Here is a 27,789-nt window from a genome sequence, read left to right on the forward strand (position 1 = left end):
CTCACACCAGACGTGGTGTGGTAGCATTGGCCTTATTTGGCAACAATTAAAAGATAGTAAATAGTCCAGTAGCACCTTTAAGGCTAATACATTTTATTGCAGCATAAGCTTTTGAGAAACAAAGTTCCTTTTGCATCTGATGAAGAGACCTGTGTTTCTCGAAAGCTTATGCTACGGTAAAATTTGTTGGTCTTAGGGCTGCTACTGGACTCTATACTATTTTGAAGCAGCAGATTAACATGGCTAGCTCCTCTGAATTAAAAGATAAATTATCAGGTAGGAGGGCAGTGCGGGTTCTACAAGCCTATGCTGAACATGGTCAACACTGTAGTAACCTGTTGAGTAGAGAAATCAACAGTGCAGTTAAGACAAGAACTGACCTGTTTCTAGGTAAAGCTACCAAATATTCCCAATCTATATAGGAGGGCAGAGATTGATGATGGAATGCTAGAAAAACTCGTAGTAACATCAGGATGCTAAGTAGTTATATTGTCTAAATCAGTAGTCCCAACCTTTTTGGCACCAGGGACCGGCCCCAGGGCTGGCCCACCCACTCCAGCCCCAAGGACAGCAGGGTGGTGGCACCAAATTTCCTGCCCCCCATAGCACCTCCTCCCTCTGTTTTCACAATTTTAAGGCCCAGGAAATGACAGTGAAGTGCCTCTCAGGCTCTTTAAGTCAGCTGATCAGCTGGTGGGGGGTTCGGCCTTTAAAGAGCCCGGGAAACACTTCACTGCCCCTTCCCAGGCCTTAAAATTGTGAAAAGAGAAGGAAGAGGAGGCACCAGGAGGGAGGCGAGGCTGCGTGGCCCGGTTGCTAACAGGCCGCAGACCATTACCGGTTCATGGTTTGGGGGTTGGGAACCCCTGGTCCAAATCATCAAGATAATGTGTACAGGCTTCTGAGAATTGTTGCTTAACATGATGGTCTATGATTCGTGTTTAAAGAACTCTAACAGAGCCTGGCAAATAAGTACAATAATATTCCCATATACACCAGCATACCTAGGGCATGAATAATGGACTTTGGCAGCTGTACCTCTATAAGGAATGTGCTACTAGCAAATGAAAGGCTATCTTTCAGCATTGTTCTAATATTTTCCTGTGTGTTCATTTCCCAAATATATTTCAAAATCAAGTTTTTAACTATCACAGACATTTAATTTCTTTCTGGCCTATTCCACATACACCTGTTCAACAGGAAGGCCAAGAAAGGATACTGGAGACATTTTTACCTTTCAGGCTGCACTATGGGGGGAAACTGATGAATTATTCACATTCAACATTTTTTAAAGTCTTAGAAAAAAATGAGACCAAATATTTTCTTACGTAAGCTGGGCTATTGCCTTTTCCAAGTGTCTTCTCATTCTCTCTTGACATGAATGGATGACATCAACCTCCTAATTAAGTTACAAAAGCAAAAATCCTGTCAGCATTACAACTGATTAATGAAAGTCACATAAATTGCAATCAAAAACAGCCATATGTGGCCTCTTCAACCACTGTAACCAAAAATGCAACTCAGTGTGATAAGTCAGAACCTCCCTATATCTTCAAGATAAAATTGGGAGCCAGACATACCTGGATTTCTTGCTGATAGCCCTAATGTCTTCGGGTTCTCTTGTTCCATGTAAACTCTGGTCTGCAGGCTTTCCTGAAATGTTTGTGGAGTTGCTAGCAGCTTAATGCGGCATTGTTATTTGCATTGGTGGAGCCTTTAGCTTTTGGGCTTTGGTAATAAATGACTGTTTCCTAATTTTAAGTTTTGCCTTGTTTATTATTTTTTCTCTTCTATGTTTTATAGTAAATGTTATGAATATTGGATACTGTTATTGGATATTTTTGAGTGTACATCAATTGACTGTGGAGTTTGCTGGAAAATCAAAATATAAATAAACATAACTAAATTCCAACCTGAGCTGTTTGCAGCAAATTCCACTCCCTGACTTTACATGTATTCATGGCTTTTTTTGTAGAAAAAGCCCAGCAGGAACTCATTTGCATATTAGGCAACACCCCTGCCTCCAAGCCAGCTGGAACTGCCTTCCTGCTCAAAAAAAGCCATGCTTGTATTTCTTAAAATGCATGTATAGAACTTCCACACATATATATAGAACCCACAACAGGTGAAACTGTTAGTATATGCTGCTCTTTCTTTGTGATCAGGAAGCCTGCTTTTTCCAGAACTCTGGATCTCATGGGGGCAACAGTATACATGTATGTGTTCCCTTTTTTTGCTGTGAAGTCACAGCTGACTTAAGGCAACCCATATGGGGTTCAGAGGTAGTGAAGATGTTCAGAGGTGGTTTGCCATTGCCTGCCTCTGCCTCTGGGTTTCCTTGGTGGTCTCTTCTCCAAGTACTAACCAGGTCTAAACATGGTTAGTTTCCCAGAGCTGATGAGATTAGAGTAGCCTGCACTATCCATGTCAGGACATTTATTCATGCTGGCTCTCTCTCTATGTCTTAAATAAAATTCATAGCTTGGATAGTCACACTCTTGCTCCTCCACCAGTACATGAGTCCTTTTATTCCCCACCAGAACATCAGAAAATGACTTTGGAATAAAATTAGCTACTTGATTATACAGTAAGCAAAGAAGGCACTATCTTAGAACACTTCTGATTATTCAAAGACCCTCTCTCATTTTTAACTCACTTAAAGTAGAAATAGCTCCTTGACTAAATTAACAAATTCAAGCCATGAGTTGTTACATAAACATAAACCGGCAAACTATCCTGCCAATCCAATGTATAACAGTGCTGTGTTGTTTTTTACAGGACATTGTATCTTTCTAACATGTTCTTTCTTTCTCATCTACGTATCAGTCACATACACACACCACACCAGGGTGGATTTTATTTTGCCTTAGTTTCTAGAAGCACTTTTAATGACTGAAGTTATTCTGAGATCCACACACTTTTGACTCTAGCAAATAAAGGGACACAGCTAGTCTTTTCCATGTAACACTCCCAGGGAAACTCTTTATTTTCTTTGGATGAAAGCATTCTTTAGATAGCTTCTGGCATCCAGTTCAACTATATGTCACTTGAATTCATGAGCCAATAAACACCTTGGAACAAATGTCAGTAGGGCTTGGCTAGCAGCACATTGCCATAGCACAGGGAACGTGATTTGTACTCGGAACAGAATGACAGACCTAAAACTGGTTCATTAAAAGGAAACAGACTCATCAAACCGGAGGGTCGAATCAGCCAAAGAGTGAGTAGAAATGAGCAGTTTTCACAGTAGAAAGTAGTTATTAGTGGGGTACCACATGGTTGGGTACTTTTTAACTTTTTTGTTAACCATTTGGAGTTGGGAGTAAGCAGTGAAGTGGCTAAGTTTGCAGATGAGACTAAGTTTTCAGAGCAGTGAGAACCAGGGAGAACTGTGAGGCACTCCAGAGGGATCTCTCAAGGCTGGACAAGTGGGTGTCAATGTGGCAAATGAAGTTCAACATGGGCAAGTGCAAAGTAATGCATATTGGAGCCAAAAATCGTAATTATAAATATACATTGATAGGGTTTGAACTGACAGTAACTGACCAGGAGAGAGATCTTGAAGCCAAGGTAGATAACTCACTGAAGATGTCAACTTAGTTTGCAATTGCAATCAAAAAGGCAAATGTGGATTATTAAGAAGGGGATTGAAAACAAATCGGCCAGTATTATAATGCCCCTGCTGGCCTCATTTGGAATATTGTGTACAGTTTTGGTCACCACACCTCAAAAAAGATAGTATAACATTGGAAAAGGTGCAGGAAAGGGCAACTAAAATGATAAAGAGAATGGAGAAAGGTTAAAGAGGTTAGGCTCTTTAGCCTGGAGAAACATTGATTGAGGGGTAACGTGATAGAGGTTTACAGAATAGTGCATGGGATAGAGAAAGTAGAGAAAATGGGATAGAGAAGGTACAGAAAGAACTTATGACACTCAGTTAAATTAATGAGCAGTAGACTTAGAGATAAAAGGAAGTACTTTTCCAAAGAGTAATTAACACATGGAATTCACTGCCATAGGAAGTGGTGGGAGCTGCATAGATATCTTCAAGAGGGGACTGGATAAAGATATGCATCAGAGGTACATCAGAGGCTATTAGCCACAAGGCATAGATGGAACATTATGTCTAAGTCAGTAATGCTCTGTAGTGCTGGGTGGGGGGGCAGCTTCTGGAGTTCTGACCAATGATGACACCTGGGTTTTGGCCACTGTGTGACACAGACTGTTGGACTGGCTTCTCTAACATTCCCTTATATTCTTACTGTGAACCCACTAGTCAGGAATCCAGGTTCCATACTAACCAGCAAAGATGGCTACTGTGAATGGGGGCTTATTGTTAAGGCATACATCTTTATAATATCAGATAAAACCCAGAGAGATCTGCAGAAGGTGCCATTACAGGCATATACCCTGAAAGCTGTGTGTCCCCAAAACCTACAGAAGATCATATCTCGGCATATGACTGTTTCATTTTTCAGATGCAAACCATGTTACTATAAGTCACCAGAGGATGTCTTCCTGCCTGACTTTGGGGAAGGAAACACAAACTTCACTTGCCACACTCCACCCCCTACTCATGCCTCATAGGTAGATGAAGACCATGAAGAGTTTGTACATCTTACTCTACAAGGCAGAAGTAGCTCACCTTTCTAAACATTTTAGACAAGTCCCACTGCAAAACTGAAGTACCATCAATCACACTCTAAATGAAAGTCGCCATACAATATTTAGCTAGAAAGTCCTGAAAAAAATAGCACTTTTCCTTCTTGAAATGCCCCTAGAACTCACTGTCAGTAATTGTTTCTCCACATCATCATGAACAAGATCAATGCCCATCCTTTTCTCACGATGAAGCAGGCATTCCTCAGCTACCTGTTTGAAAAAATATTAAAACAGGTGTAATAATATGTTCTGGAGCTATGAACATAAAGGAACTTGTATTATGAAACTGGACACTTATTCCACTGTATTAAGAGTCTTGGGAAATAAGAGAGAAAGAGAGAGTACTTTCAAGTTCTTTCTTTTAGAACCTAGGGCTTGGTTACAGTGGAGCATTTCTGGGGACAGAAGGATTTCTTTTAGGGGTGTTTTTGGGCAAAAGAGAGGAGATAAATAAGTTTTACTCCTTGGATGGAAATCCTTCTTCCCATAGATGCATTCCACTGGATCCAAGTCTAGCTTTTCACTTGGGCATGTAATAAGTATCATACAAGACAACATTTTGGCCTATACATCCTTTATGTAACAGAAACCCTCTCTTGGTGGCCAGAGTACCCTGATTTGTTGGGACTGTGCTGCATCAACCTTTGACCCATCAAACCATCAATCAAGATTTGTTGTGTTCCACTGGCTGATGGCTGATGCTTCAGAGAGGGAAGAAAGAAAGCCTTCCCTTGATTGGCAGACAGAGGGAGCAGGGAAATGGCCACAGAAAGCCATCTCTCAATTGGCTGAGAGCTCCTGGGTCTTCCTGATGAGTGTGTAAAAGGAAAAGAAGCAACAGAGTCCCTCTGTTTGTTTGGAGGAAAACTGCAACGCTTAGACTGCTCTGCTTTTGTTTTCCTGTTAGCCCGAAAAGGTTAGTTAAAATACAGCAGATGGTTATATTTAGAAGCTCCAGTGAGATCATAAGAGTGTATGCTAATTGTGTTTAATTTGGCTGCTTTGTGTGTGTGTTCAGTTTCATTTGGTAGAAATGCAGCCATCTTCTGGGGTACGGGGAAATTAAGTCTGTATTCAGGGGAACTGCAAAGTATTTTTATTTAGGTTTTATGGGAGAAATGAGAAAGTTTCCTGGCTCCACTCCCAAAGTCCCCCAGCTCCACCCCAAAGTCCCCAGGTATTTTCTGAGTTGGACCTGGCAATCTTACAACCAAGCTTGGTTCTGTCAGTAAAACGTGGGGAAGGAGGCCCTTTCCAGACCTATTTTGGCTTTTGAGGGAGAGCCCATTGGGGCCAGTCCTGATTAGGGTTGTCAGCTCCAGGTTGGGAAATTCCTGGAGATTTTGTGGTGGAGTCCATGGAAGCCAGACTTTGGGGAGGGGAAGGCCCCAGCTGAACATTATGTCATAGAGTGCACCCTCCAAAGCACCTATTTTCTCCAGAGGGAAAGAAATCTATTATCTAGATTTCAGTTGTGATACCAGATCTTCAGCCTCCACTGGGAGGTTTTCTACCCTAGGTGTCAGACTTGGAACTTCAAAGTAAACAGACCATCCTTTGTACCAAAGTAAATCCATTTATTTGAGAACTAGTGGTCTGGGGTAGAAGCAAGTTGGGATTGATACATTTGACAGCGGAGCATATCATTTTAACCTCTAACATCAAAAGCTAAACAATAAACTCATTGGTCGTTTTCGCACTCACCTTCCGCCGGCGCGACCCCCCTCTTCACCGCGCAGGATCTGCGCGGATTTCGCACTAAACGCTGCGGAGCAGCCAGAAAAGCTGGAAGCTCCCGGTGCAAAAGCCGCTCAAACTGAAACCGCCAAAAAGCAGTTTGGCGTTTGCGCGGCTTTTGCGATGGGAGCTTCCGGCTTTTCTGGCTGCTCCGCAGCGTTTAGTGCGAAATCCGCGCAGATCCTGCGCGGTGAAGAGGGGGGTCGCACCTGCGGAAGGTGAGTGCGAAAACGACCATTCTCACACATTTGGGAGGCAATTGCTGGTTCCCATACTTCGTTATCTCTTTCCCAAGGAAGGAACCCTGCTGGTCACCTTGGGGCATGTTATCTTCAAAGGCTTGCTACATTTGTTAGTACTATGCAAGAAATTCCCTAGGGAGTTAGTGGCTGTTACCAAAAGCGTTTGAAAGGCAACCTTTTATTCTGGAAGCTCTGACTTCAAGATGGAGTCAGTTAGGGCAAGGGAGCATGGGCGAATAAGCACATTTAAACAGTCAAGTTACAATGTCTGACACTAGGTCTGGCAGCACCTTTTGGGTAACTTGATGCCACCTGACTGGCATGACTTAACTAGATCTGGTTGCTTGCTTCTGTTCAGCAGCAGCCCCCCTATGACAGCCACTGTGACATGGCAGTCAGTACTTCAGAGTAGGGTCTGCCAGACTTAGGTTCCTACTGTGGAAGCTGACTGGTTGATTTTGGACCACCCACATACTTTCAGCTTAACCTACCTCACAGGGCTGCTGTGTGGATCAAAAGGGGGAGAGGAAAATGATGTAACCTGCTTTGGTCCCCACTGCGGCAAAAGACTGTCCTTTTCCTAGGTGGAGGCTGAAGGGGTTGGAAATGGATGGTACCCAGAGCCCTTATTTGACAATACTTCAGCCGTTTATATATCTATGAAACCATGGTGCTTGACATACTACCCCCCTAAGGCCTTCCCCCAGGGTTTTTTGGGGAACTTAGCATAAAATTGTTTGATCAGGACTGGGGCCTCTACATCGTAATGAGAGGCCCATTCGTCATGTGATCTTGGGAAATGTTTCCAGTGGATTAGAAATTGCAGCACCCCTCATTTTATTTTAGCATCAAGGATCTCTTCCACTTCGTGATGGTTCTGGTTCCCTACTGGGATCAGGTCCGGGGTTGGTTGCTGGGGGTGCCAATGCGTCGACCCAGGGTCTCTCTTGAGTAAACTGCAATGGAAAATAGGATGGACCTTACTAAACATCTTAGGCAATTCCAATTCTACAGTCACTTTATTTATAATCCTTTTGATCTGGAAGGGACCAATAAACTTATATGCCATTTTCTTTGAAGTCTGAGTGATTGGTAAGTTCTTTGTTGATAAAAATACTGTATCTCCTACTTTGAAGTCCCAAGTGAGGGAGTGGGACTTGTCATAATGTTTTTTGTAAGTCTCTTTAGCTGCTTCCAGGTTTTCCTATATATTCCCCCAGGCTTTCCCCAAGCTGCCGCACCCTTGTTCAAATGAAGAGGGGCTGTCCAGCACCCTCCCCACCGGTAATAAGGGGAAGGGTTTCCCTTCATAGCAATTTACCACCAAGAAAGGAGAGGTCTTGGTGGAGTTGTGCACACTATTATATCCGTACTCTGCGAAGGGGAACAATTCCAACCAATTTGATTGTTGGTGGTTAATGAAACACCTCAAGTATTGTTCCAGCACCGTGTTGGTGTGTTCCTTCTGTCTGTCTGTGGGTGGTATGCGGAGCTTAATCCTTGTTCAATGCCCGCTAGTTTGCAAAACTCCCACCAGAAGTTGGCAACAAACTGAACCCCCCTGTTGCTAATCACCTTCTCTGGGAACGAGTGTTGCTGGACCACTTGTTGAAAGAATAGATGTGCTAGCTTTTTAGCTGTGGGGAGTTTGGAACAGGGGATGAAATGCGCTTGTTTTGAGAAGGTGTCCACTACTACAAGGATTACAGTCTTCCCCTGCAAGGGGGGTAATTCCACGATGAAGTCTAGTGATACCATCGACCACAGCCTTTTGGGGGATTCTAACGGTTGGAGTAGTCCTGGTGGCTCCCCCCCTCCTTTTAGCCATTAGGCAGATTGGGCAGGAGGCCACGTATTCCGAAATGTCCCGTTTCATGAATAGCCACCAAAATTGTCTGTTAATGAGTTGCAAAGTTTTTGCCGGCTGTTTTACTATCGTGGCAAGTCTGCAACACTTCCTGGCACATGTTCTCTGGGACACACAGTTTGCCGTCTTTGTACCAGAAGCCCCCTTCCCCTTGTTTGACTCCCTGGGGCTTGGCATCCCCTTCCTTTTCTACCTCTAGTTTGAGTTTGATCTCCCATTGATTCTCTGTCCCTTGACGGAGCTTTTGCACACAGGTGATGACTGCCCCTCCCAAATCAGAAGGAGAGATTAGAGTCAATGACTGCTTCCTTTTGGCTGTTATGCTGGGGTAGGTGGGATAGAAGTTTTTCATTCCTGGGAAGTTTTTCATTCCAGGAAGTTTTTCATTCCTGGGATGTGTTTTAATGTGAAGTCAAATTTGGAGAAGAAGCCCACCCATCGGATCTGCTTTTTGGTCAGCTTCCTCCGGCCTATTAGGGGCCCTATGTTTTTGTGATCTGTCCAAATTTCGAAGGGGATCCTCACCCCTTCTAACCATGATCTCCAGGATTCTAGGGCAAATTTTACTACAAAGGCTTCTTTGTCCCATACCGACCAGTTTCGTTGGTCTGGTGAGAAACTTCTAAATATATACGCGCAAGGTCTCAGGGCTCCCTCGTCATCTAATTCCATGAGAATTCCTCCCACAGCAACATCACTGGTGTTGCATTGAACCACGAAGTCTTTTTGCTTATCGGGGTGAATTAATATTGGTTTGCTAGTAAACAGTCTTTTTAAGCGATTGAAAGCCTCTTGGCATTTGCTCGTGCACGTGAGTTTTGCTCCGGGATGTTTTGCCTCTGGGCCCCTCCCCTTTGTTTTCAGGAAGTAAGTTAAGGGTAGCATGATATTGGAGAACCCCTGAAAATAACCCCTATAAAAGTTTGCAAATCCGATGAAGGTTTGTAGTTGTTTATAAGTTTTGGGGGCTCCCAATCCCGCACTGCCTGTATTTTAGCTAGATTGCTAAACCTTTCCCTGAAACTCAATATCCAAGCTAGTTGAGTTCTATTTGATGGAACTCACATTTTGATAGTTTGGCAAACATTTTATGCTCATATAGTGTCTCCAGAACCTCCCTTACTAGTTTGACGTGAGAGGGAAGATCTTCGGAATAAATTATGATGTCATCCAGGTATACCAGTTTGGTGTAGTGGTTAAGCAGAGAGCCAGTTTGGTGTAGTGGTTAAGTATGAGGACTCTTATCTGGGAGAACTGGGTTTGATTCCCCACTTCTTCACTTGCACCTGCTAGAATGGCCTTGGGTCAGCCATAGCTCTGGCAGAGGTTGTCCTTGAAAGGGCAGCTCCAGCCCCATCCACCTCACAGGGTGTCTGTTGTGGGGGAGGAAGGTAAAGGAGATTGTGAGCCGCTCTGAGACTCTTTGGAGTGGAGGGCGAAATATAAATCCAATATCAAATCCAATACCACCACCTCTTGGGACAAGAATTTTCTCAGTACTTCGTTGATGAAGTTCAGAAACACCCCTGGGGCTCCTTGTAATCCAAAAGGCATCACCAAGTATTCAAATTGGCCCATAGGAGTATTGAACATTGTTTTCCACTTGTCCCCCTCCTTTATGTAGACCCTAAAGTAGGCGTCCCTCAAATCCAGTTTGGTAAATATTTTCCCCCTTGCCACAGTGTTTCAAAGGTCTTTTATGAGGGATATGGGGTATGCCTTCGATGAAGAGATAGCGTTAATCCCATGAAAGTCTGTGCAGAGCTGGAGCCCCTCGTCCTTTTTCTTGCGAAACAATACGGGGGCAGCGTGCAGGGCCATGGCCGGGCAGATAAACCCCTGTTCTAGATTCTTATCCAAAAATTTCCTAAGATCCGCTTTCTCTGCCCAGCCCATGGAGTAAATTTTGGCTTTGGGCAGTTCTTGACCCGGGGTCAGTTCTATCACGCAATCAGTATCTCGGGGGTGGGGGGGGGAGTTCATTAGCCTCCTTCTCGCTGAACACCGCTTTTAAGTCTTGATACTCCTTGGGGATCGATCTTACTTCCTCTATGGTGAGACATAGTTTTTCATTAATCGGTGGGGGTTCGGGTCCCCACGCCTTTTGCCACTTGTGATTGTCACACATGGGGTCGATGATTTGGTCACACCACCGAATGTCTGGTTTGTGCTTGGCTAACCACCCCACTCCTAATACTATGTCAAAGGAGGAGGAGGGGGCGATTACAAAAAATTCGGTATCCCAGTGATCTACTATCCCTACGGGCACCCCTTGTGTCTGATGAGTGCACCGCTTCCCTTTCATGATAGTCCCATCCATCTGTTCAAATTGAATGGGGTGTTGCAAGGGGCTACTCTGAAGGCCCAGAGCCTCCACCAGTTTTGGGGTGATGATGTCTCTTGTGCACCCAGAATCTAGCAATGTTCGGGCATGTATGAATCTTTTCAGCCCAGGGTTCATTAATGTCAGTGGTATAAAAAATAAAGTTCCTGTTTTTTTCATTCATAGTGGCGCTGTTAGGTCCAGGACCTGCGGCTCGGCACCGCTCAGTGCAGGTTGCTCTCGTTTCCCGCTGGCTCTTCTCCCCAGGATTCCTTGCCCAGTTCAGTGATGATGATTCCTTCATCACCAGGGCTTTGAATGGCGACATTACCTTTGGCTGGCTCCCGTGGTCATCCCTCCGGCTTCTTTGCTTTGGGGGCGCTGGGCTTCGGAGTAAAGGGGGGCCTTGAGGCCTTTCTGGGCAAGTTACGGCCAGGTGGTTCGGGTCTTCACACCAAAAGCATTTCCTGAGGCCAGGGGTTTGATGTCCCCTTGCCCCCGTGATGGATTTTCTTACTTCTGGCTTTGCCCCAGACCGAGACTCACGTCCCCCCATCCTGCTATCACTGGACAGCCACTCTTTTCATTATGGTTTCTACCTCACCGGCCAGTTGTATTCATTCCACCAAGGTAGTGGGTTGAGCTTGTTGGAGGGCTCGATCCAGTATGCTCATGTTCAGGCACCTCTGGAACTGCTCAATTTTCATTTGTTTGTGCCACCCTCTTACTTTCAGGGTGTTGGCTCGGAAGTCGGCTGCATACTCTCTCATCGATTGGGACCCTTGCTCCATGTCTTGCAGGGCGGTCAGTGCTCTGGTTTCTTGGAGCGGATCTTCGTACTGTATCAGTATGGCCCTCAGGAACACCGCCACCATGTCTAGTTCTGGGCTGCGGGTCTCATAGAGGCTCACGTACCATCTTTTAGCCACTCCTTCCAGCTTGGATCCTAGGTAGTTCACTCTACTAAACTCGTCTGGGAAGGTGTGACCCCCGTAATGCATAAAGCTATTAGCTTGTATGGTGAAGTACTCCACTTCCTCCAGGTCACCATCGAAGGTGAAGGCCAGCTCCTGTCCCCTCCTGTAATCCACCCTCTGGGCAGGAGGTTGTTGTGGCTGGGGTAGCTGAGGCGGAGGCATCTGAGGACGCTGTGGTGGTTGTTGTGGCACTGGCTGCCCTCCGGGTGGGGCTGGGGATGTGTAGTGCCTGGTCAATCCATGTTCTTATCTCACAGATCATGAAGTCGTTGTTCACCCACATCTCGTCTTTCAGATCCTAAGCAATTTCCATCATCTAGAATGTGATTAGTTGGAAGAAGTCCCTTGGGTCAGGGTCTTGGCCTTCTCCCTCTTCCTTGGGGATTGGGTCCATATCTCAATCTTCTCGGCCATCCCCTCCGCTTGCTTCCAAGTTTCCTAGATTCACCTCTTCTGATCATGCTTTTAAAGGGGGAAGTTCCAGAATCGCTTCCCGGCGCTCTGGCCTTGCATCCATCAGTATAGTTGACCAACGTGGGCCCCAGTCTTTTGGAATGATGAATAGCCGCTGTATGTACAGTGGGGAGCCTCTCCTGACCTGCCTCTTGGCATCTAGGATGTGCCATGGAGGAGGCCTGGGTCTTGCTTCAGAATCCGGATCTTTGCCCGCCGGAGTGCCTGGGTCTTTGGGAGCTTCTCCATTATCTGGAACTTCTGCCATGGCTTAAAAAGTTTCCAAATCTGATTAAGACCCCACAAAAGGGGAGTCTTCTCAAAATGTCAAGCACAGGTAGTTCAATGATAGAGTCCTTTGTTTTCAATCAAAGTTACTTCTTTATTTAAACTCCAAGTTGCAGATAAGACACTGTCTTTGAGAAGACTGAAGAAACAGGGTTACAGCATGCTATATAGATACAAACAGACACGTTTGGAATCTTGAGTTCAAAGGGCAAAGCAATAATTTTCCTCTACCAAGCAATAGCCTTCTAACGCCACCCGTGACCAAGATAAGGCCTGTAGAGGCCTGGGATATTAGGGGGGAGTGTAGGCACTAAAACAAAGCAAGTCAATTCCGCTAGATAAACATCCTCTGCCAGATGGCTTCAGAGATGTGAGAAAAGGGGGGTTGGAAATGGATGGTACCCAGAGCCCTTATTTGACAATACTTCAGCCATTATATATTTATGAAACCATTGTGCTTGACACATTAGATGAACTGGTTTATGATTCATCTGGTTCAGCCCATCAGCTTTGAAGGCATTTAAATGCATTTGGAACTTACTTCTGGGTTGGACCAGCCTGAATGAGCTCAAAGAGTGAGCTCCGAAGGCTTTTATAGGCATTATATGAGCAGGCTCCACCCAGAGGTGGGCTTTGAAGGCTTATAAGAGCCTTTAGAGCTCATTCTGAGAGCTCAGTTGAGTTGGCTGGCCCAACTAAGAGGTGGGCTCTGATGGCATTTAAATATCTTTCAGAGCTCTCTTTTGGTCAGGCTCTAAATGCCTTCAAAGCCAGCATGAACCCTCCACAAACCCCACAAACTCCATGGAATTTTATGGGTGGATACCTTCTTCAGAGTATTGTCTTTTCAATAAATATGCAAGTGTTGCTAATTTGTTGTAAGGAATCTTTCTTCAAGGGGTTGCTTCTTGTTGTAGAGATATCACATTTCCCATATTGAAATTAAATTATATTGCAAACTTGAAAATGTATCTAATGCAGAGCATGTGGGTTTTGTAGGATGTGTTTATGTAAATGTCATGTGGGCCACCTACTGGACAATGCCAGTGACATTCTAAGTGCTGAATCACACAGCTGTGGCCAACATGCCTGCACCATTCTGTGTGTCTTTTTAAAAAGTCCTCCCCTAAAATCTTGATTGAATGAGCTCTGCTTTTCATTCCTGCTAATGGACAAGCACTAATGTAGTCCTTTGACAAAAAACAAATGTGTAATCTCTTTGGTGTTTGGTATTATAACTGGAGGATCCAATAGTAGTACCACAGAAAGAAATGCACAGAAAAGACAGCAGGATTTGGAGAGGAGATAAACTTCAGCAGGCATAATGCCATAAAGTCTACTCTCAAAAGCAGCCATTTTATCCAGGGGAACTAATCTCTGTTGTCTGGAGATAAGTTGTAGTTCTGAGAGATCTCCAGGCACTGACTGGAGGTTGACAACTTTAATTTGCCTGCCCTCAGAATCACCTCCAGGAAAACAACTTTTAAAAACAATTTTAAAACATTTATTCTCTCTTACCAGCTGCTGGTCATGTCAACCCTTATAATAATTTATAGAAATTAGGTGAAATTTCCACAGTGTCATCCAGAAGTCTCCCCTCTTAGGGCAACATCCTTAAAACCTAAAAATCTAAATGTATCTAGAGTCTTTGCTCTTCAAAAGTGAGTGGGTGTGTGTGTGTGAGAGAGAGAGAGAGGGAGGGGGAGAGAGCATCTTATTTTATCAAAGATTTCAGGTTTTCACGCCTGGTAACATCATTAGGGTTTGTAGAATCTTTCGGGATCAAGTGCCGTGTTCTACTGGAGAAAGTTTTCTTTCCAGACGTTTCGTTCTCAGCTGCGGAGAACATCCTCAGTGGCATTGCAGCCGGATCAACACCCGTCTCACCGAACACAAGAGACACTGTCGCTTGTTTCAGCCAGAAAAATCAGCTGTAGCTGAACATGCACTTCAAGAAGGAGACCACATCATCCACTTTGAAAGAACTGAAGTCCTTTCTACGGTCTCACATTATCATACCCGCCTGAACAGAGAAGCTATTGAGATTTACAAACACCAGCACAATTTTAACAGAAAGGAAGAAGGCATTTTCATCCACCAATCTTGGTACCCAGCTCTGCAAAACACCCTACAGACTATAAATTGCAGGAAGTCTCAGAACAACCAGCAAATTCCACAGAACAATCAGCACAGTCAACAACCATCTTCTTTATCTTCAAACCCCTTCCAACCTTCCCAGCAATTAACACAGAACAATGGTCACATTCAACAGCCAGTTTCCTTATCACTACCCTTCCAGGAAGCCCCACCAAACAATGGGCACATCCACAAACCAATTGCCCTTTCATCACACCCCCTCCAGCCTACAAATAGCAGCTCTCCAGCAGCCCTGCCCCCACTCAATGCACAGCAGCCAAGAAGGTCTGAGCGCCTGCTCTGGCTGCAATGCCACTGAGGATGTTCTCCGCAGCTGAGAATGAAACGTCTGGAAAGAAAACTTTCTCCAGTAGAACATGGCACTTGATCCCGAAAGATTCTACAAACCCTAAGCGTCTTATTTGTTATATCTTTGAATGCGACTATATCCAGCTGGGCAGCCATGTTGGTCTGAAGCAGGAGTCCAGTAGCACCTTTAAGACCAACAAAGTTTTATTCAGAATGTAAGCTTTCATGTGCATGCATATTTCTTCAGATGAGGGAATGGGGTACAGTGAGCAGAACTTACATATAGCTGGTGGGTAGTGGTTAAAAATGTAAAGTGATATGAAGTTGGGATCCAATGGCAAAATAGTGTAATAAACAAACTGAAAGACCATTTGATCTGGATAGTATTTGCATGGGAAACCAATAAAAGGTAATTAAAGTTGCCTGTTAATTGCTCTTGCTACAAGTCTAGGTAAAACAAAAGATGTATTTCCTAGTGATGTTCTTGTCCACCTAATTTACATGCCCTTTTGTTTTACCTAGACCTTAACCACTACCCAGCAGCTATATGTAAGTTCTGCTCACTGTACCCCATTCCACGTTCTGAAGAAGTATGCATGCATACAAAAGCTTACATTTTGAATTAGACTGATATAGATCCCTTAAGACTGAAGGTTCATCCCTCTTTCCAAGGAAAGGTAATCCCCCTGTAAATGGTTTTATAGGTAATAAATGAGCAGTAATTACCTACTCGGCTGTTAATGTTTACATACATCATTAATTCTTACTGATGCTATGGATATTATATCAGGTGCTGATAATGACTTGAATTTTGCTTCCTTGTGTCACCTGGAGGATTTACCTGGCTTACTGAATGTATATAAACATCAAAAATTAAATAAATCCCAAGTGACTGATATGGTTTTCTTCTTAGCCCAAGGGCAAAGTGGTGAGGGACATCACTGTTTTAATTCCCACTGAAGTGGCACTGTGTAAAGAACTGAGGTGGAGTGGCTTGCTTCTAGAGTAACAATGAAGATACAGTATGTTATTGGTACTTGGAAAAGTAGGAATTTAGCCAGATACAGCAACTTTATGCTCCGTAGACATTTGCTAGAAGAGATACATAACAAATTCTAATCATTACTAACTCAGCTCACACACGTTTAAATGATGAAACCTATTGTGTGGGGGAACCACGCATGCGTCAAATCGGTTAAGACGCTCCCAGAACGTACTCCCGGAGAAATTTGTTATTAAGCCATCGAAGAAGAGAGATAAACTTCTGAAAACAGTTTGAAATATCTGTGAAAGGAAGCAAGACCTGGAGGGCAACAATCAGAGTGAGTCTTTGGAAGTGTGATTTCTTATCATCTCTTTACTCTCCGCTCCCTGGGAGGAGGCCAGAAAGCGAGAAGAGAACATGGCGACTAAAAAGGAGCTGAAGGATTTAACACAGCTCATTGCTTCTTCAGAACAGAATGTAAGGGGCGATATTAAAGCTCTTAAAACAGACCTGAGACAGATGGCCATAGAAATTAAGAACATAAAAAAGGTGGCTGATAAGGCAGCCAAAAAAGCTCAAGTTAATGAAGACAAAATTAAAGAGCTAACGAGCAAATTAGCGTTTGTAAGCGATCGTCAAAGGAGAAGAAACATTCGCTTATCAGGCATCCCTGAAGAAATTACACAGAAAGACCTTGAATCAAAACTACTGGAATGGCTTGAGCGATATGATTTAAGGATACAAACGGAAGATATAGAAAGAGTACACAGATCTCTCCGCCCCAAGCCAAGCCTGGGAGCAAAGCCAAGGGATGTTATTATGGCTTTTGCAAGAGAGAAAATAAGGGACAATATTTATAAATGTTTGAAACTTCAGAAGGATTTACAGTTTGATGATAATAAAGTTATAGTAAGACAGGACCTCTCTCCAGAGACACTCCAGCAAAGAGCAATACTAAGACCTTATACGCAAAGTCTTGTTGAAAATGGAATATTATTTTCATGGGGCTACCCGGCAGTGATTTTGGTTTTTAAAGAAGGCAAGCTGCTGCGAGCTAAAAATCCAGAAGAGGCAAGAAAAATGTTGGAGAGATTGGGAATCAACATGAGGCCGTTAGAACCAGGAAATGTGGAGGAGCAAGAAGGCGAGCAACAGGAACCTTGTGAGAACACTTCAAGTAGCAGTGAAGAAGAAGGAGAGTCGAGTCAGACACTGCAAAGCAAGCCAAAGCGTTTGAGAAAAGACACTGGGGGCTCTTAGTAATGAGAGCCTCCAAGGAAATTTAATATTGCTTTCAATTTACTTTAAAAAAAATTTTTTTTTTTTTTTTGGAATAAGATGGCTTATAGAGAAATATTGAAATGAGTTATATTAATTAGATAGGGAGGAAGGGAAAGGAACGTGGACCCCAACTTAGCAACGAAGAGGTCAGGAGGTTATGCCACCTGTACACCCTTTGAGGGTTCTTCTTCGGGGAGGGGGAAGGGGAAAGGTAGTGACCATCAAAGTAAGAGAGGATAGAAATGAGCACATATGTATGAAATTTACAAAGGAAAATGGTTGAGACAATTAAAATATTATCTTTAAATATAAATGGGTTGGCTTCAGATTTAAAAAGGTATAGATTGAAAAATATGCTAAAAAAACAGGGAATAGATATAGTGTGTCTCCAGGAGACCCATAAAGGTAAAAAAGATAAAAAACCCCTACTAAACTCTACACTATGGGAAACAAGGGTGGAAGCAAGAGGAACTAGGAAGGCAAGAGGGGTAGCGATACTTACACATTCTAGCTTGAAGTTAGAAGTACTGGATCAAATATCTGATTTAGAGGGAAGATATGTTTTTTTGAAATTTAAGTTGAATAGTAGGAAGTTTACAATAGCATCTATCTATGCCCCAAATATGGGTCAGGTAAGCTTCTTAAATAAGGTATTCCAGAAATTGCAGAACTTTTATGAAGGGGATGTGGTAGTGGCAGGGGATATGAATTATGATTTTAAGAAAAGTAAAACCTTGAAATTTAAGAAATGGAAATTGAAAGATGTGTTCACATATGAAGGGAACAATTCTCAACCTACATATTTCTCTAATAGATTTAAGACTTTTTCATATATAGATTATATTTTAGTAAAGGAATCAAATGAGTTAGAGGTGATGAAGGCAGTAACTGAGCCATTATGGATTTCGGACCACGCTCCTTTAAGGGTGCAATTTAGAATAAGTGAAGAGAGAAAAGAGTTTACTTGGAAATATAAGGCATATCTGCCCTTGACAGGAAAAGATCGGATGGACTTAAGAAGGGATATAGAATGCTATTTTAGAGAAAATAGGAATTCAGCCACAGAAGGAGTAGTTTGGGATGCGGCTAAGGCAGTTATAAGAGGAGCTTATATAGCTAAGGAAATTAGAATTAGAAAGGAAAATAATAAGGAAAGAAGTAGGATAGTAAATGAGATTAAACGAATACAGAAAGACCTACAGGGAAATTATAATAGGCAGTCATATGAATTATTCAAAAAACTTAAAAAAGATTTAGAGAACTTGGATTCATTATCTATGTGGAAAAAGGATATATTAGTTAAGAATGAGTACCATAGAATTAATATAAATACAATGAGAAGAATGGCGAATTATTTAAAGATGAAAAAGGAAAAACAAAAAATTGGATGTATTAAGGGAAATGGGGATAAACAATTTTTTAAAAATGCTCGGATAAGAGAGGAATTTGCTACATTTTATCAACAACTATTCAATTTGGGAGAAAACCAAAGATTCGAGGAACAGCTAGATAATAAATTAACGATAGAACAGAGAGAGAGCCTGAATAAAGAAATTACCCGGCAGGAAATAATAGAGGTATTAAAAAGGTTAAAAAACAGGAAATCCCCTGGTTTGGATGGTTTTACGGCAGAATATTATAAAGAAATGGCAGAGTTAATAATACCAGAAATGCAAAGTTTATTTAATTATATTTTAAAAGGGGGGAAAATACCAGATTCATGGAAAAAAGCTGAAATTTTACCAATTTTGAAGCCTCAGAAGGATCCCCTAGAAATAAATTCATATAGGCCAATTAGCCTGATGAATCAAGACTATAAAATATTTACAAAAATTCTAGCTAATAGACTAGAAAAATATTTACCAAACTTGATTAAGGAAGATCAATATGGTTTTGTTAGAGGTAGATTTATTGCAGATCCATTGAGAAATATATTGAATGTTTTGTTCTGTAAGGATAAGAAAACTTTGGCCTTGTTAAAATTAGATGTGTATAAGGCGTTTGATACGGTAAATCACAATTATTTAATGCAGGTATTGGAAAACTTTGGTTTTGATGGGCCCTTTTTAAATGTTGTAAGGGAAATCTATAGGGGGGGTAAAGCAGTAATTAGAATAAATGATGGGCACTCTAGAGAAATTTCGATACAGAGAGGAGTAAAGCAAGGTTGCCCATTACCTCCTTTGTTATTTGCATTAGCAATTGAACCCCTAGCAGATAGGATACGAAATAGTGGTAGAATTCAGGGATTTCAAATAGGTAAGGAAGAATTGAAATTAAACCTTTTTGCGGATGATATTTTGTTGACAATAAGTAATCCACTGCAGGCAATACGAGAATTGTTAGTTATTTTAGAAGATTTTAAGTTATGTTCGGGACTTGGAATAAACATTAAGAAATCAGAAATAATGTTTATTAATGTAGGTGGGGAAACCAAGAAGGCAATATTAGCCTTAACGGGGATGAAATCAGGAGTTAGCAAAATTAAATATTTAGGAGTTTATCTTAATAAAAATATAGAGAGGCTACAAAAAATGAATTATAATAAGGTGTGGTTAAAGATTTTAAAGAAATTGAAGGAATGGAAGAACAAAAATTTGAGTATCCTAGGGAAAATTAGAGCAATAAAAATGTTTATACTCCCAAAGCTGCTATATTTATTTCAAGTACTTCCTATAAGATTAGATCAGGAAACGATAAGGAAATGGGATGAACATATTAAAAATTGGGTCTTTGGTCGGAAAAAAGCAAGAATACAAAAAAAGTTGATATATATGCCCCAAGATGAATTAGGATGGGGAGTTCCATATTTACAAGCTTATTATGATGCAGTTCAGTTGAAAGCACTGATGGAGTTAGAATGGAGGAAAGGGGATAAATGGGTAAGACTTGAATCTGCAGTCAATAAGGGAGCAGGTAGTAGTGGAATTTACACGAGAGAGATAAAAAAGGTAATGATACAAACCGAAGGTCCAAGAAAAATAGCTTTAATTGTGTGGAAGAGGTGGAAAAAGATCTTAATGCCTTTAACCTCGAAATGGACCCCACTTAAGGATATCTGGGGAAAAGAGATGAACCCAAAATTCTATGAAGAGCTGCAAAGGGAAGACATAATAAGAGTCAAGGATTTGTACAATAGCCAAGGGGCCTTATTACCACTTCAGGAGTTGAACTGTAAGATAGGGAAACAATATTGGTTAAATCTAATGGGATTATATCAAACAATCCGACAAGAAAAGTATAAAGATGCTATTAAAAGAGATGACAATTTTATAGAAAAGGCACTATATGTGGATGAAAGGAAGAAAGGACTGTCAGGGATTATTTACCTTGAATTGGTAAAAGATAAGGAGTTCATGTATAGAACCTTAAAGAACAAATGGAATAAAGAAAAACAAATAACTGATGAGGAGGTGAATAAGTTAATGATGAATTTGAAGAAAATTAAGATAGAGAAATATAGAGAACTTGAAAGGAAGATAATCTTGAAATGGTATAGGACGCCGGCTCAATTGGCATATATGATTAAAGGGATGAAACCAAATTGTTGGCACTGTAATGCAAAAGAAGGGTGGTACTCCCACTTATGGTGGGAGTGCCCCAAGGTTATAGAGTTTTGGGGGAAAATTCGGGGAAAAATAGTGGGGGCATGTAAGTTTAATATTGATATAGATGGGGAGTTGTTATTTATGGGGGTACTGGAAAACAATAACATTGAGAAACAAAACCAGAGCATTTTCAAAGCAATGATATTAGCAGCACATGCAGTGATAGCATATGGTTGGAAGGAGAGCTTAAAATGGACCCTGGAAAGATGGAACAATTATTTGTATGAATATATACAATCAGACATATTAGAATGTTTAAAACAAGATAAGATATGGGATAGAAAAATTGAAGAGATAAAAGAGAAATGGGATATATACTTCTCATGGGTATTTAAGGGGGAAGCCAACAAAGCTATATTTGAAAAATTGGGAAAAGTGTGCTCATGGTTAAAAATTTAATTGTAACTTTAGTATGGTCACTTGGTGGGGGGGAGGGATATAAATAGGGGTAAAAAAAAAAAAAATGAAACCTATTGTGTATGTGGACTGTAATATGTATATTCAATGGTGTTCCTGCCTGGCTCATTGGAGCCTGTAGGACTGAGCTTGGGGACTCAGGAACCATGGGCAGTAGGATCAAAATCCCTGCTGCCCTGCTCCAATCACAGGCCCCCTACTGGTTTAAATGAACCACTGGTGTGCTTGTGCAGGAACCCTGTAGTGTATATAATTGGCCCCATTGACCCAGTTCTCCAGTCGTAGAGTACAGCCCTATACTATGCTGTGCTGGAATAAAGAGCTATGATCACTACCACTTTGCCTCTTCCTTGCGTTGACTATATTATAGTGGCGACGAGGATGAGATCCTGGTGAGTGAGCCCAGCAACCGGCATGACACTGCGCATCTCTGCCTCTGCATCCAGCTCCATGCATTGCACCCCCAGCACTGACAACATGGCCACCACACCAGGAAGCTCAACATCGCCCACCCCGAGCTATGGGAAACCTGGCTGGAATGCTGGAGTACTACATCAAGTACCATGAGGTCAAGGGACCCAAGAAGAAGGTGCTGCTGTTCAGCTCTTGTGGTATGGTCACCCTGGAGCTGGCTCATGGCACCCACCAAGCTCAAGGACATGTCCTTCAAGCAAATCATTACTGCACTCATGGCCCATTTTGCGCCTCAACCTATGGTCCTGGCCCACCACTTTGACTTTTTTTAGCATCACCAGTGGCCCAACAAGCCAGTAGGAGACTACATCACTACCCTGCGCAGGCTGGCACTCTGCTGTGATTTTCCACGGCTGGTCGAGGCTCTGAGGGACCAGTTTGTCTTTGGCCTGTGAGATGAAAAGCTTCGGCAGTAGCTTATGGGAAAAGACGACACTGATCTCAAAAAGACGATCAAGAAGGCAATGGCATACGAGAAGTTGCGATAGGAGCAACCTACGGCCACCACACACCAAGCCACTTCCTCATCATCAGCTTCAGATGACTCAGAGGGCAACAACACTCTCAAGCTTCACCATGCAGCTCAGAAGCACCTGACACCACATGCGACTATGCCAGCCCGAGAGTGTGCCAGGTGCGGAGAGCCTCACAAGTGCTGCTCCTGCAAGTTCCAGGATGCCATCTGCCACCAGTGCAGGAAGATGGGCCATCTGGCGAGGGTTTGCTGGTCTAAATCCAACCACAACACATCATGGGGAGTGACCCGGCAACAAAATGGCCGATGCCATGAGGTTGTTGCCATTGAGGAGCTACACTCCCTCACAGCAGAGGAGGTCCAGGTATGCCTACTCTCTGTGCCTTCCTGGGAAAAACTTAAGACTACTGTGTTAATAGATGGCACTCCATGCCATTACCTTCACAGTAATCTTGGCCCAGACCCTGAAACAACTGTGCTCTGGAGGGGACCCTGTCTGCACGCATCCCCAGTAATAATTTGGGACTTCCAGAGACTGGAAGTCACCATACAAGGGGTAGGGTTTTCAGGATAAAATATGGACAGTTTTTGGGGACCCTGCCTTTATTAGTCGTAGATGGGGCCCTCTACAGCTTATTGGGCCGGTCTTGGTTCGGCCCCTTGGGAATCCAGGTAACAGGCATCCATCAGACCCCCACTAGCATGGACTTCCAGTGCATCTGCAGGGAGTTCCCATCCATTTTTGACGGGACTTTAGGGACATATATGGGACCCTCCATGGCATTGCAGCTGAACCTCAACATAAAGCCCATATGGCTGAAGGCCTGGTGTGTACCCTTCGCCCTGAAACCAAAAATCAAGGAGGAACTGGACTGCCTCATGGTGCAAGGGGTCTTAGAGCTGGTCGCATGATGGGAGATCCCTATTGTCACCCCAGTGAAGCCCAACGGGACTGTCTGCATCTGCGTGGACTACAAATGCACTAGGTGCTACAGGACCACGAATACCCAGTCCCTGTGGTAAGCCATGTTCTGGCTTCACTGGTGGATGCCAAAATTTTTGGCAAGTTGGGCCTGGCCCAGACATACCAGCAACTCCCCATGGATGCTGCCACAGCCGAGGCCCAAACTATTGTGACTCACTGGAGCACTTTTCGAGTCAAGCGCCTGCAGTTCAGGGTCAGCGTGGCCCCAGGGAACTTTCAGAGCTTAATGGACTCTCTTTTAAAAGGCATCCCCAGGGTCCAGCCGTTCTTTGACGATGTGCTGATTGCCACAGCCACAGAGGAAGAATTTCCTTCTGCCTCTGTGCAGTGCTCCAGCAATTCGACGTGGCTGGGCTTAAGGTAAAGAAGGAGAAATGTATGCTGGGGGTTCCAAAAACTGACTTCCTGGGCTACACAGTGGACACTAGTGGAATCCACCCAGCGCAAGACAAGATCAAGGCCATCTGCAACACACTGACCCCCACCAACAAGGTAGAGTTATAGGCATTTCTTGGTCTCCAGAACTTTTACCATGCCTTCCTCCCCCACAAGGCAGAAGTGGCCGAGCCTCTCTATAGGCTCCTGGACTAAAGGGCTCCTTGGGTTTGAGGCCACCAGCAAGCCACTGCCTTCCAGGCTGTAAAGGACCTCTTAATCTTGAATAGCTTGCTGGCACACTTCAACGAATGGCTGCCCGTCGTGCTGGCCTGTGATGCCTCCTCCTGTGGGGTGGGCACAGTCCTAGCTCATGTGCTGCCAGATGGTTGTGAGGTTCTGGTGGCTTTCTACTCAAGGACATCACAGAAACCGAAGCACAATTATGCGCAAATTGACAAGGAAGGTCTGGCCATAGTGGCGGGGGTAGAAAAGTTCCATGATTACCTCTATGGTCAGTCCTTCACCATCCTAACAGGCCATAAGCCCTTGCTGGGCCTGTTTGCCCCTGACTGCCAAATGCCCCAGATGCTATCTCCACGTGTCTTGCGGTGGTCCATCTTCCTTGCAGGGTACCAATACACCCTCCAGTACCACCCTTGGAAGGCGATGGGTCACATAGATGCCCTGAGCTGCCTGCTGCTGCCATCGGGGGACCTGGATCCTGCTCCAGCGCACCAGATTCTGCTCTTCAAGGCCCTCCCGGACCGCCAGGTGCATGCGAAGGACATTGCCCATTTGTCCGCCAAAGACAAGATCCTCTCCCGAGTTTTGGACTGGATGTGGAGGAGATGGCCCATTAGTTGAGTGGGCCTGGAGTTTACAGCATATGTGTCCCACTGGGATGAACTTTCAGTGCACAAGGGGTGTTTGTTGTGGGGGAGTAGGGTGGTGGTGTCGCCAGCTCTGCATCAGCGAGTCCTCATCACACTGCATGAGACCCACCCAAGGATCGTGCAAATAAAGGCACTATGTTTGGTGGCCCGGGATCGATGATGCGATCGAATCCTGGATTGCCAGATGCCAACCTTGCCAGGAGACCCAACAAGTGCCACCTAAACAGCATCAGTTCAGCATTGGCAGTCCATGCAAAACCCCAGGTCCTGCCTACATTTGGACTTTGCGGGGCCCTTTCTTTCTTATAGTGGACTCCTACTCGAAATAGCTGGAGGTAGTCCCCATGGCATCTCTCTCCTCCCGGGCCACCATCAGCGGCCTCTACTGGGCTTTTGCATCTCATGGCCTGCTGGACATTCTCGTCTCAGACAATGGGACTGTGCTTACCTTGGGTGAGTTCCAAGACTTTTGTGCCTCGAACTTAATTGGGCATATCATGTCATGCTCTTTCCACCTGGCCACACTCAGAACCACCAGCCAAAAACCCTGCAGTGCTGGCCCCTCTGCTTGCTGCACCTGAAGCAGTGACCACCCTTCCATCCACTCCAGTGCTCAGGCAGTCTACGTGGGAGCACCACAAGCCTGTTTACCTAAGGGACTATGTCTGTTAAGGCTTGTGACCTGTAATATGGATATTCAATGGTGTTCTTGCTTGGCTCATTGGAGCTTGTAGGACTGAGCTTGGGAACAGTGGGCAGTAGTGTCCAAATCCCTGCTGCCCTGCTCCAATCATGGGACCCCTGCTGATTGGAATGATCCAATGGTGTGCTTGTCAAGCGCACTCATTTCTGGATCACATTTCACTATGTAGAGAACCTGTCATCAGCTCTCCAGTTCTCCCCCATTATTTACAACCCAGAGGGCACATAGCGAAAACATCTGGCCCTGGAATGTTTATACTATAGGCTGGCCATTGGTACCTCAAAGCCTAAGATTCCTTAGTAGTAAAATAGATAGTTGCATAGTAACCTTTGAACCCGTGACACAAGTATGCATCTCTAATGTAACCTTTGATTATATCCTCTATAGCAACAGTGTAACTGTTGGTACTCCATTACTCCCAAGGCTTATGTCCTTGTCAAAGCTCCTGAGTTTCTTACAATAAACCTATATTTTGATTCAAAACAAAAGGACTCTGTTATTGGGAAATCTCAGTGCTTGACAGGAACCCTGTAGTGTATATAGTTGGCCCTGTTGGCCCAGTTCTCCAGTCTTAGAGTGCAGCCCTATACTATGCTATGCTGGAATAAAAAGCTATGATCACTACCACCTCGCCTCTTCCTTGCGTTGAACCCACTATATTATAAAACCTAACAGGTGATTTAAATGCTCATCAACCGACATCTCATTGACTAACTCACAGCAGATATTGTTGGATATCAGTGAAACTTAACAGTTTACCTGGAGTGGCCCTTCTGTTTCTGCCAATGCTCTGTCCAGCCGTTTCTTCATATCTGTAAGGGCATTTGTTTCCCCAATCATTTCATCTACTTCATGATTGAGCTCAGTTTTCCAGAATATTATGTCATTGACTCGTTCTCCCAGATTTTTTGTTGTCTCTGTTTGAGTTTTCCTAGTCTGCTGGTCCTTGTCCTGAATCATGCGGGAGGTGTCCACCCTCAGCCTCTCAGCATCATGCCGTGATATTTCTGATTCCTTGTAATTTGTCAGGTTAGATCTATACCAATCATCTGGGGTGTACCTAGTAAAGAGTGCTGTTCTGTTGGAAACAAAGGGGAGCATCTTGCTTGGGGTGAGACCTTGAGAACTCTTTGAGAAAGGTGCCAAAGTTGGAGTGATGGCAGACACTTTGTAATAGGTGCTGGGTCTCCAAGGAAGGCTCAAGCTGTGGGTCAGAGAGTAGTGAGGAAATCGATTCTTATAGCTTGATGCCATAGTGCTGATGGCTGGCAAAAAATTGGAGGGTATTGGTCTAGGGTGGGCATATGTTGCCATCAGGGTAGAGCCTACAAGCTCCATTATTGCAAATATCTATCCAGTAAAGCTTCCTGTGACAAAGAAAAATGAGAACAAGTGCATATTAAACGAAGTGTGTCAAATAACAGAACCTCTTAACTGAGAAACCAAATGAACAATGGCAGTGCCAGCTGTACCAGAGTTAATGAGGCAGAGTTAAAGGCAGGCCTCCTCAGGCAGAATTTTTTGGTAATGATATTAAAGACCAGCAAGTTATCGATTATTTTATTACACATTTACCACTAATTATTTTACATACATTTTACCACTAATTATTTTATTACATATTATTATACACTAATTATTTTTATTAACTCAATTATTTTATTACATATTTACCACTAATTCCACCATCTGGACTTTCTGTCTCTGCAAGAGAAGATCTTTAGTCAGTTCTCTGACTCATATTGAATTTCATACAAGCAACATCTCTGCAGCTGACCTGGAGATTTCAGCCGTTCCTAGCTGTCATTGCCAAAGTCCCGTTGTTTGTCTGACTAGCAGCTCATTTGGTGCATGTCAAGATTTTTCCTGATGTAACAATAGAAACCTATCATAATTGTCATATAAACAATTTCCCTTAATAACATATAAGGCCACATGCTTTATCTGAATTTTAAAAATAATCAGATGTGGCAATATGTAGAGTATTTTTTTTTTTATACCAAATTAACATTGGGTCTATTCTATGAATCTAATCCAGTGGATTTACCTTTCCCAGTTTAGATTCTGGCATATAGGAGACTCATATTTCAGCTCAGGACAAAAATGCAATGCACATATTTTCTAAATTGTTCCACTATACATCATCATCATCATCTTCATTCCCTTAGGCATAGAGCTGTCCTGTATGCTGGGAACTGAAAGAGTGGCATATATGGCAACAGCAGCAGAAGCAGTGCTGGCAAAAGGTGAGAAATGTGGGCTACATAACATTGAATAAGAAAGTGCAACCTAAGCCACTGCAGAGGGTAAAATCACATGTAACATGGTGAGTGCTACTGCTGCCCTATTGTTATCGAGGAAGCATATTATCTAGCAATGCAACCTAGCAGTACAGTGTATAGAGCCTGTCATGTTCCCTGCCATGAAGTTCTGTTTCCACTATATGTTAATCTGTATTTCTGAAATGCTTGTATGTAACCATGTTTTATTCAAAAAAGTTCAACTGGGAGTAAGGTGAACAGAAACTCTATTATACTTGCTAGCTATCGCTAGGAGCTTGCTTATCAGGTCACTACAGTAATGGGCCAGTGTGGCT

At 43.4% G+C, this 27,789-nt stretch overlaps 1 protein-coding gene across 1 annotated transcript in view; it reads right to left on the reverse strand.

The window, feature by feature from the left end:
* The window catches only part of TEKT3 (tektin 3), an 84,945-nt gene extending 58,378 nt beyond the window's left edge, over window positions 1-26,567 (reverse strand). Inside the window, exons 1-3 of the mRNA XM_060253144.1 lie at window positions 25,953-26,567; window positions 4,789-4,872; window positions 1,329-1,399 (exon numbers count right to left, since the gene is read on the reverse strand). Of these exons, the coding sequence (XP_060109127.1) occupies window positions 1,329-1,399; window positions 4,789-4,872; window positions 25,953-26,531 (734 nt within the window). The 5' untranslated portion in view covers window positions 26,532-26,567. The remainder of the gene's footprint in view (window positions 1-1,328; window positions 1,400-4,788; window positions 4,873-25,952) is intronic.
* Window positions 26,568-27,789: the final 1,222 nt, after the last annotated feature.

The sequence above is a fragment of the Heteronotia binoei genome, chromosome 13, assembly GCF_032191835.1.
Source record: "Heteronotia binoei isolate CCM8104 ecotype False Entrance Well chromosome 13, APGP_CSIRO_Hbin_v1, whole genome shotgun sequence".
NCBI classification, from domain to species: Eukaryota; Metazoa; Chordata; class Lepidosauria; order Squamata; family Gekkonidae; genus Heteronotia; species Heteronotia binoei.